The following is a 16,826-nucleotide window of genomic DNA, read 5'->3' on the forward strand; positions in this document are numbered from 1 at the left end:
CTAAATTTAGAAAGAAGTGGATTATTCCCCAATACAAAGCAATAGAATACCATTGAGATCATGTTTCACTTCAATCATTTCTTAAAATGTCTAATTTCAATGTTAATCAGCTAAATAGCTCAGAGAAGATAATACGTTATCAAAATTTGTAAGTGACATGAACTTGAAAATAGTGAAGTGGTTTACAGGATTTTTATTTCACCCTACGAAACTGTAGCAATAGACTATAGGTGGAAAAGATTAATCAGAATTTTAGGCTTTTCTGTGGAAATAAGTAATAACAGGTTCAAGATGAAAAGGTATGCTGTTGGCACATAATAAGTTGGACTGTAAGTTAAAAGGGGGTGGGCACTACATGGTTCTTCAAGTAAAGGTAGCTGCTGGGAAGCTTGAAGGCCTTAGTTTATTCTCTGGGACCCACATAGTAGAAGAGAAGCCAACTCCTTCAGGCTGCCTCTGACCTTCACACACACACACACACACACACACACACACACACACACACACACACACTATAGCATATATAATTCCCCCACTACCATCAAGACCAATTAAAATAAAAGATGGGACTAGACAACTAAATCAATAGTTAAGAGGAGTTTTTCTTGCACACCCACATTCAGTTCCTAGCACTTAGGTGGTTCACAACTATCCAGTAAATCCAGGGGATGCAACATATCTAGCCTCCATCAGCACCTGCATACACCTTCACATATCCACCTGTAGGCATGCAGATATACATAACTAAAAAATAAAATAAATCTTTAAAAAAGACAAGGACTGAGTAAACAGAAACTTAGCATGTTTCAACAATATGTTGAGGCATACCTAAAATACAGCAAATGTGAACAGCATCAATGAAAGTTTATTACTTGGGACAAGGGAGGTGATATGCCCTTATTTCTACATTTTTAAAAACCAGAGTTATCGGGCTGGCGAGATGGCTCAGCAGGTAAGAGCACTGACTGCTCTTCCGAAGGTCCTGAGTTCAAATCCCAGTAACCACATGATGGCTCACAACCACCTGTAATGAGATCTGACGCCCTCTTCTGGTGTGTCTGAATACAGCTACAGTGTACTTATGTATAATAATAAATAAAATCTAAAAAAACAGTTTTAATGCTACATATGTCTTAATATACTACTCTTTAAGATGAATCAAGGATGTGTTCAGAAAATGGGATCTCAAGTCTCCTCTATCTTAAATGTTTGAAGAAACTTGAGTTAATCTGGAAAAGGATAAGACTTGGGCAACTTATAAGCATGGATGTAGATTTACTTCCCATGACTTTGCAAGAGGTATTCTAAAGGGAAATTAATCTTCATTTAATAGTAATCTTAATTCAAATTCATGACTGAAAAAATACTGTGCAATGACAAATTATATCTAGTATTGGGCTACCTGGTGAGCCTACATTCTTCTCCTGAGAGAATTTGAACATAGGTAAAAACAGGGTATAAAGAATTTAAGTAAATTAAATGCAGTTGAAGCAAAAGACTTTTGAGATCTCTTACTGATTACCAAAAGGACTTTATGTTGTATCATTTTATCCTTATGAAGCTATTTCATCTTAATAGTACTTTACATTGACATGGTTAGTTAACAAAGTGCTTCCTTAAGAATGATCTAAATTGTAAGTGGAATAATAACCTTTTTGAGTAGACAGGACACGCAATCCCCATTTGAACAGAGAAAATAAGTATAGGATAAGTCCAATTTCCCCAAATCATAAGGCTTATGAGTGCCAGGTCTTTACAAATTCCAAGTTCAGTGCTATTCCTGTTGTACCAGTTTGCTTTACAAGTAAATTCAGAGTTGTGATGGTTGTTTTGCATATATCAAAGCTTACAAGGAGCTAAGGGTTCTGAAATTCTATCCCATGGAAAATATAAGTGTGTGCCTCCAATTATACCAAGAGTTCTAAAATCCAAGTAATAGATAAAGGTAAATACAATGACTAGATGATGGCATTCACTAAGAGCAAATACAGGAAAGGTAATAGGTTGACTGGCCACAGATGATGTGATTACATCTAGACATAGTAAAAAGTAACTGATGCTGGTTGTTTATGGAATGCCAAATACTCAGCTTAGGTTTTCATGTAATTTATCTTTCCTTTTCATAAACCTCTGAATAATACTCTCTAAATTGTCACCTTCCATGTACAGAAAATAAACCTTATGTGATTTAAATAACTTGTCCAAGGCTTCACCATTAGTAGTATGAGAATAGGAATTTAAATCTACATACTTGACTCTAACTCAGTGTTCTTAAGAACTAGTTTAAGGCTTCCTTGGAGTCCCTAGATTGGATTAAAAACAATCAGTAGTCAGTTAAATAAAAGTTATACCTTTTAGAATAAAGGTGTGTCTTGGAGATAGTTTAGATGCCCTTACCACAGAATTGTGGACATTGTAGCTTCTGAAAGTGACTCAGGAAATTAAGATTCTATTTACATGCAACCCCCTCCATTTTCCTGCATTCTGGCATCAATTTTACCCTTTGTGTTATTGTATAGACAACCCGTAGCCTAAGAATGTAGGTGCCCTTTATTTTAGTTAGTAGACCTTTTAGGGTAAAAAATATGTTTACATTTATCTCCAGGTCAGTACCTAGAGCATGAATAAATGAACAACGAAGAATGGATGACTGAATGGTAAATAGAGCTAGATAGCAGGAATTCACATTCAGAGAATCTGCCTGTGATATTGGGGGCTACCTTTATTGCTTTCCAGTTTATAATGCTCTAAAAATTGCTAACCTAGATCCTGCTATATTTGTTGAATCATCAACGAGTTAGAGGGCTTTTGTCCACTGAGGGAATAAAAGAAGACCCTTTATATTCCTGGATTCCCTCATTTTAAGTTTATTTTTTTTCTTTGAGACATGGGCTTGCTATTTAGCTCAGGCTGGTCTCAAATTTACAGACCTCCCCACCCCAAGATCCCAGGTTCTGAAACTATAGGCATGGGTCATTACTCCCTACTGGTTTCATTTTTCATTTACACAAATAATACATACTTATTATAAATACTGTAGATACATTACAAAAATCAAATAAGCAAAATAAAAGTTGAAGACATCTGAAATTCTGCCATTCAGAGATAGCCACTGTTAACATTTTGATGTATATTCTTTCAGAGTGTTTTCCCATGCAAATATATACATGTTTTGATGTATATATTTGTTTAAAATGGGTTTGTTATAATCCATATTGTTTTGTAAACTGCTTTTTCACTTATTATATGTGACTGTCTTTCCATGTCAATAAATTTACATCTTTATCATCATGTTAATGACCACATAGTATTCCATTATATGGATGCATCAAACTTTATTTAACTAGTTCTCTATTGTTAGGAATTTAGGTTTCCAATTTGGAGTTCTTTTTGGAAAAAAATTATGGTGAGCATCTTGTATATACATCTTTGTATATTTGTCTATTTTAACAGAAGTAGAATGGATGGGAACCTTTAAACTTTTGTGTGATATTTGTTTGTTTTTAATACAGACTCAAATTGTCTTCTTGAAAGATTATGTTGATTTATACTTTCTCCACCAGTAAACCCAGATTGCTTTCCCCCATGCCCACTGAGTGTTATTTTCAGTCTTTTTGTAAACTCTTACTGATTCGGAAGGCAAAGGTGTCTTGGGTTAAATGCATTTCTATGACTGGCACTAAGGCTGAATTCTTTTTTCCCTTATTGCTCATTTCTGTTGAGGTTCATCGTTTTTTCTTACAGGTTTGTAAAACAAAGATATTTATGTATCAAGGATACCAACTCTTTGTCATGTTGCTTTAGTTTTTTGTAATCAGTTTGTCTTTTGTTTTCCTTTGTGTCTGACAGAATAACTTACAGATGCAATGTCACTTTTTTTCTTTTGATTCTACTCTTAGCTTGCAGCTAGTATTCACCCAGATTCTAATGCTTACCTTTTTTGACATTTGAGTGTTTAGTCCATCTGGAACTTATTTTGATGTAGAGATTGAGCTTAGCTTTCTCTACAATCATTAATCAGTTTTCTGATTAATTAGTAATGGAATTGGAGTTTCAAATATGTTTTCTGTACCAAGCATTATGCATGATGTTTGGTAAGGCTTAACTAAGACCATTTGTAATGCATTTACCTATGAAGCATAAGAGCTCACCTGGAAAGGTAGTTATTATTAGTTCCATGGAAACATGCTCAGATATTTCAAACAATTAAATTACCTATGAACTCTTGAAACAAAACTTGTTGCAAAGTTGTATCTGCATTCTTAGACGGTGGTTCTACTTCACTGAAGCCCTTTAGGGGTAGAGATATTCTAGATGATGGGGTGATAGTTTTGTTGGTTTATTTTCTTTTGGTCTGTCTTCCTATAATTCTTATATAAAGCCTGTTTGGTAACTTTCTACCTGCTGTACTTTTCACAGAATGGACAGCAAATTATGGATGAACCTATGGGAGAGGAGGAGATTAATCCACAAACTGTAAGTAAAATACTGTGTCACAAAGGACAGAGATAAATCAGATACTATAAAATTATTCTTAATTTTAAACTAAGCAAAGCAATCATTTTACAATATAAGGAATTCACATTGATTTTACCAAAATATGCTAGGGACCTTTCTTAAAACTATTTAAGATTTGTTTTAGAAGAATGACAAAGCTGGATCTGGGCCTGTAATCCCAGCACTTGGGAAACTGAGGCAATAGACGCGCAGCCTGGGTCACATACCCTCTGCTTCTGTGCATGTGTGTGAAGGTATGGTTGTGTAGATGAGTATATGTACATGTACATAATCATTTGTATGTATGTACATATTAAGGCCATACTTTAAAGAAACGTTTAATACAGAAAGTGGATGTTGACCATTTCCTCTCTTTTTAAATTGTTTAATATTGAATATTCAGCACCTAGAACTTGGCACACATTTAAGTACTCATTAAATATGTATAAATGAATTAGTAAGTTGTTCCCAGCTCCACCCTGAATAGCTATCCATTATCAGCAACTCAACTGTAATTTTATTATTCTGTACATATGACAGTAATTGTGAAACTTGATTTTTTTCACTGACATGTCTTGAAACATCTTTTCATAACATACATAAATGTATCTCTTTTTTTAAATGGTGGCATCTTTTTACAATGGTTACACACTATTCTTTGTGTATCTTAAATTTAATATAATTTCCACAAATTTTTCATAAGACTACATAAAAGGTTATATTGAGCTAGAAAGTATGAACATTTAAATTTCAATAACCATTATTAAATGCCTTCCAAACTATTGTTTAAAGTTTGAAAATATAATAGTATCTATTTGAACATTTCCCATCCAATCTGAAAACAGTCTTTATGAGTGTAAATATTTAATACTTTCTCACTTGAGTTTATATTTCATTTGATTATTAGATTAAGTATCCATATGTTGTTGGCCTTCATGTTTTATGTTTAGCATGATCTTCTTTTAGATAACTAATTTCCTCTTTGGTTTGTACAGTTTCTGAATATATTCTGGACAATAACCTCATGTTTACTATCAGTCTCCTAAATATTTTTATAGTTTTTTAAGCATTGATTTTTATACTTTGCATTAAATATGCACATTTTTAAAATATTAAAATTTAAAATATTAAATTTTTTTAATTAGCACACCTGGCTTCTGGATTTCAGGGTAGAATACCTATCTCTCTTATTGAAACAAATGGTTATATTTTGACCTAGTAATCTTTTGATTTTTTTTTTTGTATTGGCGATTTAGTTTGTATTTTTCTGGTTTTGTATTTAAATGTATGTCATCCACATTTAAATGATATTTTAATTTATGTTTGCATTTGACTTTACTTACCAAATAGATAAACCTGTTGCCCTAATTCCTATTTATTCCATAAATAAAATTCATTCTTAATCCCACTCATTTAAAATACCACTTTTAAGACAGGTCAGAGAGCATGTATGCCAGAAGGGAGAGGCTGAGTAAGCCCCTACTACCTCATTCCCTAAAGACCAATCAGTTTAAAGAGCACACTGTTCTACTAATATTTTGCCTAGTTGTTGATGCTCTATTCTGCCCCTGGAAAATGTATAAAAACTTGCTGAACAGGCCACCAGGGGTCGCCACCTCTCCTTCAGGTCTGGGACAACCCCAGTGCCCCAGTACAATAAATTCCTCCGGCTTTTGGAAAAAAACAAAAAAAAACAAAAACACCCCTTTTAGAGTATTTTAAATTTCTTTTACACACCATACAAGTTTTACAGTGTAGTCACAAGTCTGATGTCAGAGTTTTCACAAGACTATGTATCCCTGGCAGCTCTAAGGTAGGCTCCTTCCTTGCCTATTCCAGCTTCTGGTATTCCAGAAGTTCTAAACATTGTCATGTAGACATACCATTCCAGTACCATGCCATTACATGGCGTTACTGCTGTCTATGTCTTTCTCAAATTCCTGCATCAGAATGGTGGCCATTGGTTTAGGGACTGTCTTATTTCTTTTTAAAAAACCTTTTCTTTTTAAAAAATTAGTCTTATATACTTAATTTTCCAATAATTTTATATTCAGTTTGTTGATGACTCCTGAAGAAGGTATTAGGACTTTTAAATAATAATTGTGTCAAATTTATAGGCTAACATGATAAAATTATTTCAGTAATACTGAGTCTTCACAACTAGACATATTCACTTATTCCAATATCCTTATGTGTCTTTTCTCAAGTTTTATGGCTTTTTACATACAGTTTTTATATACTTTTACTAAGATAAGATAATTTATGTGTATTTTATAGTTCTTTTTATTGTTTTGGATTTTTCTGCTCCAAGGCTAGTCTGGAATTTCCTATGTAACCTAGGATGGCCTCAAATTGGTAATTCTTTTGCCTTGACCTCAGCCAAGTCCTAATATTATAAGACTACACTACCACACCTCATTTTAAGTTTTGTTACTGTAAATGTCTTTTGTTTATGCTGTCTTACATCCAGTTACTGATAATTTATATGCATGCTTTTCTCTTCTACTTTAATAGAGAAGTAGTTTTGAGACAAGGTTAAATGTTGCCCGGGCTGGCCTCCATCTCTGTATAGCTAAGAATGCCCTTGAATTCATGATCCGCTTGCCTTTGCCTCCCGTGTGATGGAATTATAGGATGCTCCATCATGCCTTCCTAGTTACATGAATTATGGAATAATGGGTTTATTTTAGAATATTTTTTTCTTCCTTAAAATAAGGGCTAAATTCTGTAGTATGACCTGTGGGTGTCCTATAAGGCCTTTCCATACTTCCTACACCTCCTCTCTGGCCACACTACTCTGTCCTCTACTCAAAGTCCACTCATACCAGTATGTCAGCTTCTCTTTTACTTCAGTACTTTCACAGGTATCTTTTCTCCTGTTGTTCTTAACCACACCCACCCTCCATTTAATTCTTTTTCTTCCTTTCTGTTTTTGTTTTTTAAGATTTATTTATTTATTTTTATGTATATGAGTACACTGTAGCTATACAGATGGTTGTGAGCCATCATGTAGTTGCTGGGAATTAAACTCAGAATCTCTGCTTGCTCGGGCCCAGCTCACTCCAGCCCAAAGATTTATTATTATATGTAAGTACACTGTAGCTGTCTTTAGACACACCAGAAGAGGGAGTCATCATGTGGTTGCTGGGATTTGAACTCATGACCTTCGGAAGAGCAGTCAGTGCTCTTAACCTCTGAGCCATCTCACCAGCCCTTGTTTTTGTTTTTTGAGACAGGGTTGCTCTGTGTAATCCTAGCTGTCCTGTAACTCACTCTGTAGATTATGCTGGCCTTGAACTCAGAGATCCTCCTACCTCTGCGTCCTGAGTGCAGGAATTAATGGCATGTGCCACCACTGCCTAACCTCTATTTAATTTTCAACCATCTCCAAGGTTCCATTTTAGCTGAGACATCTTCCCGACATAACTAGCACTTTGACTTTCATCTTAAGTACCATTTTCCTTTGTCCTGACATAGTTGTCTATGCACCTACTTATGTAAGCACAGCACTAGATTCCTTCCTTTATTTATTTGTCTATATTCCCTACTAAAGTGTAAATCGCATGAAGAGTGACCAAATATGGCTTATTTATTGTTTTATAGTATCCAGTTTTTTCCTAGTAAATATTTTGTTAGTTCATTGTATGTGTGGATTTAAGTTTTAGCTGTACAGAAACCATACATAAAGCCTAGGGCTGGACTATCTTTAGATTTGTTTAGATTCTACACCTCTCAAGCCATTTGAGGTATTCAACATCATCATCTATAATGTATATTGATATATAAACATAAAAATATCAGTAAATATTAACATTGAACCTTCTATGTTGTACAACAGTTCTTTTAGAAGGAAAACCTCCACAGCTCCTACTTGTAGTCTACAATGAAAGTATATGATGTCATTTGGCTTGTCCTTTCATCTGCCGCACCCCTAGCCCTCCCATCTAGGAACTGCAGTATAGATACAGGCTGGAAAAATTTAGAACTATGGTGTTACCAGCAGTGCAGATAAACATTCTACTGAATATGGAATTAGGTTCAGTTACCAGGTACAAACTTAGTATTTCTGAAATGAAATTAGATCCAAAAGAATACCCAGCTGATGAAGTAGCCCTATGGGTAAAATGTTCACTCTACCAGAATGAAGGCCTGAGTTTGGACCCCTGGGACTCACATAAAATCCCGATACATGGTAACTGAGCCAGTAACCTTAGCACTGGGGGACTGCAAAGACAGCTGGATTCTTGGTTAGGAGGTTGCTGAAACAGTAAGACAGCCTGCCTCAGAAACAAAAGTGGGAAGTAATAAAAGGGCCTGCATTGTCAATCCTTGGCCTTCACATGCACAGCCATGAACATGAACACTTGTATGTACCCACTCAAATTTGTATACCTCACACATATATACAAAAGAAATAAATCTAAAAAGATTACCAACACTTATATTATTAGCCATATACTTGAAAATTGTACTTACCTTTAAAATACAATTAAAAATTGGCTTTTTGTCAGCTACCAATAATTTACATGGTAATGGTTAAAATGCTATTTTAATCACCTATTAAAACTGTACACATTTATTATCTTATAGTTTCTACAGGCCAATATTCTATACACAGCTTAACATAACATTTGAGTTTCAGAGACTCTCATAAACTACAGTCAGGATGCTGGCCCCTGACAGTCTCATCTGAAATTTGATTAGGCAAGGGTCTGCTTCTAAGTTCACATAGTAGCTGGTTCAAATTCCTAGTCCACTGGAACTGTGAGATAATAATGTATGGATGAAGATTGTTAACTGGTACATAGGTTAATTAGTCCCCTTACCATGGTCTGGAATCCAGAGGTATGATAAGCTAGCTTTCACCAGGACAATATAGATGATGAAGAGAAATGAGAAAGAAGAAACCCAAGCCTCTTAAAGACATAGTATTCTAATGATAGCTCTTCACCCTAAACTGCCCCGCACCTGTGGACTGCTCTCTGAAAAATCAAATAGACACTTACTTTACTTGTCATTGCATTTTGGGGTCTTCTACTTAACAGTAGTGTAATCTGTATCTAACCCACTCGAATCATTGATTACCTGAGTTCTTCATGTCTGTTAGGTACCAAGTACACTGCTACCTTGTTAAAGATACAAAAGAGTGTTAAGAGAAACTTATAGTTTTAAAGGTAAAAGAAAAGCTACCATGGTCAACTTCTCCTGGGAGAAAGTGACACCCAGAACAATTAAGAAAATAAGAAACAGAAACTTGTTTCTTTTAATCAGAAAACTTATATAACTTGAATCACAAGACATATATTAAAAGGTAGAAGCCTAATAATAGGAAGTTACAGAACCTAAGTGATTTTAGACGAATACTCCAACATAAAGCAAGCCTTGTTTATAGTCCTGGAAGCTCAAGAAGAGGTGCTCCATGTACTACAGGAAGTAGAGTTGTGACATAGGACTAAGAATATGGCTGTCTGCAAGAAAGCGTGTCAGCTGATGATGTCCAAAATTCTCATGCTATTTAGTGCCTCTTTTTGCTATAGAGCTGCCTAGGCTAACTTTGAACTCCTATGTTCATGCAATTCTGCCTCAGCCTCCTGAGTAGCTGAAACTCTTGGTGCATAATACCCCACCCTTATGGTAACAAAAAAAAAATCTAAAAAAAAAAAAAAAGACAAAGGAAAAAGAGGAAGGAAAAGTAGAAAGGAAACACCATTAGAAATGTATTTTTTCATATTTTAATCTCTGAAATCAGAATACTATCTATAACAATGGGATGATACCTTTTAATTGCCTTATTTTTCTTTCACACTTGTATAATGTTCCTCTTGTTTTTAATACTAGGTAAAATACGATAGCACCATTTTCCCCAAATAAGAGTGAATCTCTGGATTAAAACAGCCCACCAGAAAAACTATGAGTAGGGGAAAGACCAAAAGGGCTGCACTTAAAATAGCCATTTTTTTAATGAAATAACAAAACAACAGGAATAAAGGTAGATGCCCCCATCCCCATTTTTGTTTGTTTGATTTGGTTTGGTTTGGTTTGGCCAGCCTCACAAATAACTGGGATTATAGGTATATATCCCTAGGCTCTATTTCTAAGAACTTTTTTTTTAAGATTCATTTATTATTATACATAAGTACACTGTAGCTGACTTCAGACACACCAGAAGAGGACATCAGATCTCATTATGGATGGTTGTGAGCCACCATGTGGTTGCTGGGATTTGAACTCAGGACTTTCAGTAGAGCAGTCAGTGCTCTTACCTGCTGAGCCATCTCTCCAGCCCTTCTAAGAACTTTTAAAAGAGATTTTTAAAAATCATATAAAGGATTAGACATAAAAATAGTATTATAGAAGAGAAGGAACAATGATTTAAAATGCATAGTGAAAATAATCTTCAGCCAATATATTTTCAGACATTACCTATTGAAGAAAGTTTCTAGAGAGTTGTTGATAAAGAAAAAGAAGCATGGTACTTGGAACACAAAAGACCCAGTAGTACAGGCTCACTGAAGAAAGGCCCTTCTTACCATGATGAATAAAGGGATCTCCAGAAGACTAGTTTATGCAGTAGGCTTAAAGAGTACTAAATCCAGTCTGAGACACACAGCTCCAGGAATGCTGCCCACAGAAAGGCTAGGGAAGCCGCCAAGAGTATCAAAGCGGTGAATTCTCCAATAGATCTAAGTGTTGAAAATTCACTTGAGAAGCTGTTGCAGAGCAGAAAAAGCTTGAAATAGATACAAGGAAAGCAAGTTTTAAAACAAAACCACCGTAATGTAAGCTTAAGAAAGGAAATGCAGCTAGGAAATTAACAGTTTCTACATAGTCACAATAGTTTAATGTTATGACTGCTAAGTTATAAAATAGGATGTCTAATGATATCAGAAATTGCATTGGATGACATATCAGAAAAGCCAAACATGGTGACTCACGCCATTGATCCCAACAGTAAAGCAGGAACGTTGCTACAAGTTCAAGGCGAGTGTGGGCTACATATTGAGTACCAGGTCAGCCTGAGCTAGAGAGGAAGACTGTCAACAATATCAGAGGGAATGATGAAAAGAGCTGAAAGGGTTAAGCCTGACAGCCGTTTTTAACCCTTTTACTTTTAATTAAAAGAATTAAGCAAACATTTTTAAGTAGCTGTATCATGTAATCAGATTTAGAAATTGTAAATTTTAGAATATATAAAATGAGTATTAGAGACTAGGTACAAGATTTTGAGAAGTAAACATCAATGTTGGGGTGAAATGTTTTTTTCTCTGTGTAGCCCTGGCTGTCCTTTAACTCACTCTGTAGACCAGGCTAGCCTCAAACTCAGAAATCCACCTGCCTCTGCCTCTCAAGTGCTGGGATTAAAGGCGTGCGCCACCACCGCCCGGGGTGAAATGTTTTTCATGGGAAAATTGTATAAACAGAAGATGAGGGAGGGAAGATAAGCTGTGCGATGGTCAGACCTGTTCACCACAGATGATGGTCATAAAGAAGAGCTTTTGTTTTCCTGAATAGGAAAACAAGATATCCACTTAGACCTTCCTGGTATGTGGAATTAGATCTAGTATGTATCTTAAGCATATCTTTCTATTTGTAATATAACCATTTTCCTCTGCCTGGGTTTTTCTTTTTCTTTTTTCTTTTTTACTTCTCATTAGTTCCTTTTTTCCATTTCGTATTTTTCCTATAATATTCCTCCCACCCATGTCTTAGATTCTTTCTATCTTCTCTAAGTTTTAATGCTATTAATCTTCCTAAAGAGTTGATTTTTACCTTTTTTATTCACCTGAAGTTCTTTAAGAAAAGTTGCCTAATTCAAATTTCTCAACACCAGAAGATCAACTGATAGCATTTCTTTCCCCAGATATGTTGGCTTATCAATTTCATATTTATGCATAATTTATCTCACAACATATTCCAGCCAGTATCTTTTGTCTTCTGTGCTAATGAGAGTGGGTTATTTTTATCTTTCATTCCTGTGGGACTTAGAAGAGAAATTACTTTAATAGCAGAAGATAGAACATCCCTTATAGTACCCCAAAGTAAGACAGCCTCCTAGACTTCAGATTTCTCTGACATTTCTCAGCTGGCCAGAGAATTCCATGCTCTTTATGATCTATGCTGAGGAATCAGCAAGTCTTCACTTCAAGACAGCCATCAAAGAATAACATAAAACAATTTCTGTTTGGTGGGGGATTGATTCTTTTAACAGCTCTCGTAATACCATGGAAAGGTCTTTCTGAAGACTGAGAATTGAGGAGAGAAGTAAATGCCTAGCATAAAATCGGACCCTAATAAGTGCTCATTCCTGTATTGTTCCTTCTAGAGGCTGCTCCTGTTTTCTCACATTGTTTGCCAGAGATAAAATGTGTTCCTAAGGAACTAGCATTGTAGCCAGTGTTTTCTTAGTTATTCTGTTATTTTGCTTAAAGCAGGAATGGCCCTAGGCTAACTTGTGAAATGAGTTCACTTCCCCTTTAATTTGGTCCTTTGGCCCTTCATTGGATCTGCCATTCATTCATTTATAAATAAGAAAATAAGACATAGAATTGTGGGCTGGTGAGATGGCTCAGTGGGTAAGAGCACCCAACTGCTCTTCCAAAGGTGCAGAGTTCAAATCCCAGCAACCACATGGTGGCTCACAACCATCTGTAACGAGATCTGACGCCCTCTTCTGGAGTGTCTGAGGACAGCTACAGTGTACTTACATATAATAAATAAATAAATCTTTAAAAAAAAAAAAAAGACACAGAATTGTACTTTCTGATAACCAGCTTCAAACTCCCAGGCTCAAGCCTTTTTCCTGATCAGCATTCTGAGTGAGTAGCTGGGACCAAAGTCAGATACCGCTGTATTTTACTGAGACAGGGTTTCTCTGTGTAGCCTTGGCTGTCCTGGAACTCATTCTGTAGACCAGGCGGACCTTGAACTCATAGATATACATCTGCTTCTGCTCTTGAGTTCTGGGATTAAAGGCATATGCTACTTACTACCTCCCAAATCAGCTTTTATATTATAGTTATTTATAAGATTGTTAAGAAGCAAAGAAAGCCGGGTGGTGGTGGCGCACTTGGGAGGCAGAGGTAGGCGGATTTCTGAGCTCGAGGCCAGCCTGATCTACAAAGTGAGTTACAGGACAGCCAGGGCTACACAGAGAAACTCTGTAGCAAAAAAAAAAAAAAAGAAGAAGAAGAAGCAAAGAAAACTAGTAAAAGCTAGCACATTCAAAGTGCTCCAAAATCTAGAACTCTTTAAAGTATAGATATGATAATGCAATTTAAAAAATTATACACCTGTACCAATATAACAGATTGTAGTAAAAAATGAAGGCTTATGAAAATACTGGATAAAATTAGGTTCTGACTATTCATATAAGGTAGATATGAAACATACATGAATTTTATGTTTAAATATACCCATCCCCAAAATCCCAAAATACCTCATTCATTAGGCATTTGAAAATACTCTGGAACTTTTTTTTTGCCATGTTGAGGATTGGGCCCAGGAGCTTTTACATTTCAAGTTCCTTTATGAAGGACATAGGCAGTAATACCATCTTCTTTTCACCTCTCCAGAAGTCATACTGGGGTATTAGCAATTGGCAACAGTTTCTTCTGTCTTCTACTTTTACCATTATCTTAGCTCCTGCTTTTTCAGTAATTAATGAGGCTGCAATGCTATACATGATCCTCTTCAAGGAAATTCACTCCCCCAAGCTACCTTAAAACTTGAATTTGAGCATCCCAAATAACATTCATAACTACGAGTTCAGCATACCATTAATAGTCCCAGTTAAAGTACAGAATCAACTACAGAAAGAATCTCAAGCAGAGTAGACAATGGGTAGGGAGCTACTCAAAATAGGAAAATACAATTGAGTGCTCACTGGTAAGAAAATACAGGGTGTGGCAGAATAACCCTTACTGACTAATTACATCGATTGCTGTCTGTCATTGTAATGCATTGACTGAGAAGTGTAGTTCAGCACTCAGAACTTGAGGGCAAATACTCTAGTTGATCTAAATGAATGCCACTTAGGGAAAATCCTTCTGAGATAAATAGGATTATAATTAGCATGGCATGGTAGCGTTAAATAGGATATGTGTGCAGTAAGCAAACTTTCCAAGCTTATAGGGCTTCCTTTTGCTGATTTTTGGCATCTTTCAGAGATTATTTTTAAACTTCCTAGAGTCCCCTTTTTCCACCCCTTAAAACACTTCTTCACCAGAGCTTAAGACAAAACCAAACTCCTTTTCCTTTTTCCCAGCTTGCCACTGGTATGGCTTGCCTCTGCTAGAGTGCCTCCTCTGATTTAAAGTGACCTTTCTGCTCTAGTGTATTCGTCGTCACAAAATCCCTTTGTTTAGGTTGACTGGAATGAAAGCAAGTGACTTAACTTAGTGATATTCAAGTATGAATGGTTGACTGAGGCAAACTGAAATACTAGCATATGAAAAACTATGGCCCCTTTATCTAAATGAATATTTTAAGCTATTTCCTACAAGCATTACTTGAACCTTAAGAGTATGCAGAAAAAGCTATGTAGTTAAAGAGAGGGGATATAGGCTCTTACCTGGGACCTTGATGCTGCCTCCTCACTCTCTTCCGGCCCATGGCAAGGACAAGCAGAACATAGTGTGCTTTCTTTCCATCCAGACAAGGCCTTCAAAGAAAGTGCTCACAGCACTACAGGAGTCACTAACATTTAGTTCAAGTCAGCTGTCTTTTTGTAAAATTTGCATTCTTGTCTTTCATTTAACACCTTAGACCTTTAGCACCTTATAGTAGCAGTTATTGATAGATGTGCACTAAAACTCTTGTACTTTGAGGAAAATCTTTAGCTGCTGAACCCTGTGGCATCAGATTCCACTACAGATGGTTGTGAGCCACCATGTGGTTACTGGGAATTGAACTCAGGACCTCTAGAAGAGCAGTCAGTGCTCTTAGCTGCTGAGCCATCGTTCCAGCCCCTGTAAAGGAAGTTTAATTAAGACACAGCCTCAGCCGGGCGTGGTGGCCCATGCCTTTCGGGAGGCGGGCAGATTTCTGAGTTCAAGGCCAGCCTGGTCTACAGAGTGAGTTCCAGGACAGCCAGGGCTACACAGAGAAACCCTGTCTCGAAAAACCAAAAAAAAAAAAAAAAAAAAAGGCACAACCTCAGCTATTCATTTTCCATTGTGTTGACAGGATAGAAGCCATCTGTCCTACAAAGCTGAAAATGTTTGCTATCTGGTCTTTTCCAAAACAATGGCCTTTTACTGGCTACAAGCAGTGTGGTCCAGATGTCTAAATGTGTATGTGCAGAACAGAAAAGAAAATTACAATCCAATGGGTTTATTTTTCTTATGGTTCTAGGGATTGAACCAAAGACCTTGCACACACTATGAGAATGCTGTGTCACTGAGCTTCATCCTGCTAGCACATGGGGATGGGCATGGACGAAGTAGGACAAGATCTAGGCCAGTCTGGGCTACATAGAAAGGTGAAGGTCAGCCTCAGAGACACATGAGATTTTGTTTCAAATGAAAAATTATCTTTTTTTTTTTAGCTCAGTCAGCTTTTCTTTGTTTTATTTATTTACATTCCAGATGTTTCCCCCCTCCAAGAGTTGTTCACTCCACCTGCCTCCCCTTTGCCTCTGAGAGGGTACCCCCTCACCTACCCCTATGTCCCCCATCCACACACCCCTCTTCCCTGGGGCATGAAGTCTCTACAGATTTAGGGACATGGACTGTTCTATACCAGGAGGTCTTTCTATAACTGGTCGTGATTAAATATGGTGTTTGCTTTAGTGTAGTCTGATGGAGACACCTCAGGTTCAGACTGCAATTGTGCATTAGGTGGACTTCCTAACTTTGCTGCCCTGTTGGAGCTTCTTAAGAAGACTTAAATGATTCATTTTGAGATCTGGGAGAATTCTGCTCCGATGAAAAGCTTCTAAGTGCTTTCTTTACTGAAAAACAGAGTCATCCATTCTTAACTCAGACAAGTGTGCAGTCATCTGGGCATAATTCAAAGATCCAGTGGAGACATTTATTTTAGTTGATTTCTAATGTATTTGGTGGTGTAGCATTTTTTAAAAATTATTCTCCATTTACGTGAAGTCCTTGCCATAAAAATTTGATGTAGCAAGAAGTGCTCTGGCTTTTTACTTATCACATAATGGACACTATAATGTATGCTCAATCAATAAATACTCAGCTGAGCCCCAACTATAGATAGCTCTGCCACCAAGAGAGTGCCTACCTCTGCCACAGTTTCTTCATCTAGAAAGTTAGTTTATTCTTCTTGTTCTTCCTCCTCCCCTTCCCTTCCACTTGCCCTGTATTGAG

The 16,826-nt window shown here is 36.4% G+C and overlaps 1 protein-coding gene across 7 annotated transcripts in view; it reads left to right on the plus strand.

Moving 5' to 3' along the window:
- Rps6ka3 (ribosomal protein S6 kinase A3) overlaps positions 1-16,826 on the plus strand; it is a 104,289-nt gene that overhangs the window by 25,056 nt on the left and 62,407 nt on the right. For 5 of the 7 annotated variants that reach the window (XM_029533981.1, XM_021187624.1, XM_029533977.1 and 2 more), the window contains one exon: positions 4,420-4,476. In XM_029533981.1, coding sequence (XP_029389841.1) covers positions 4,435-4,476 — 42 coding nt within the window. In that variant the 5' untranslated portion in view covers positions 4,420-4,434. Of the gene's footprint in view, positions 1-3,365; positions 3,407-3,723; positions 3,745-4,419; positions 4,477-16,826 lie in introns of those variants that run through there. The other 2 variants (XM_029533979.1, XM_029533976.1) reach the window with 2 other exon arrangements.

Source organism: Mus pahari, chromosome X (assembly GCF_900095145.1).
Source record: "Mus pahari chromosome X, PAHARI_EIJ_v1.1, whole genome shotgun sequence".
In the NCBI taxonomy this organism is placed as follows: Eukaryota; Metazoa; Chordata; class Mammalia; order Rodentia; family Muridae; genus Mus; species Mus pahari.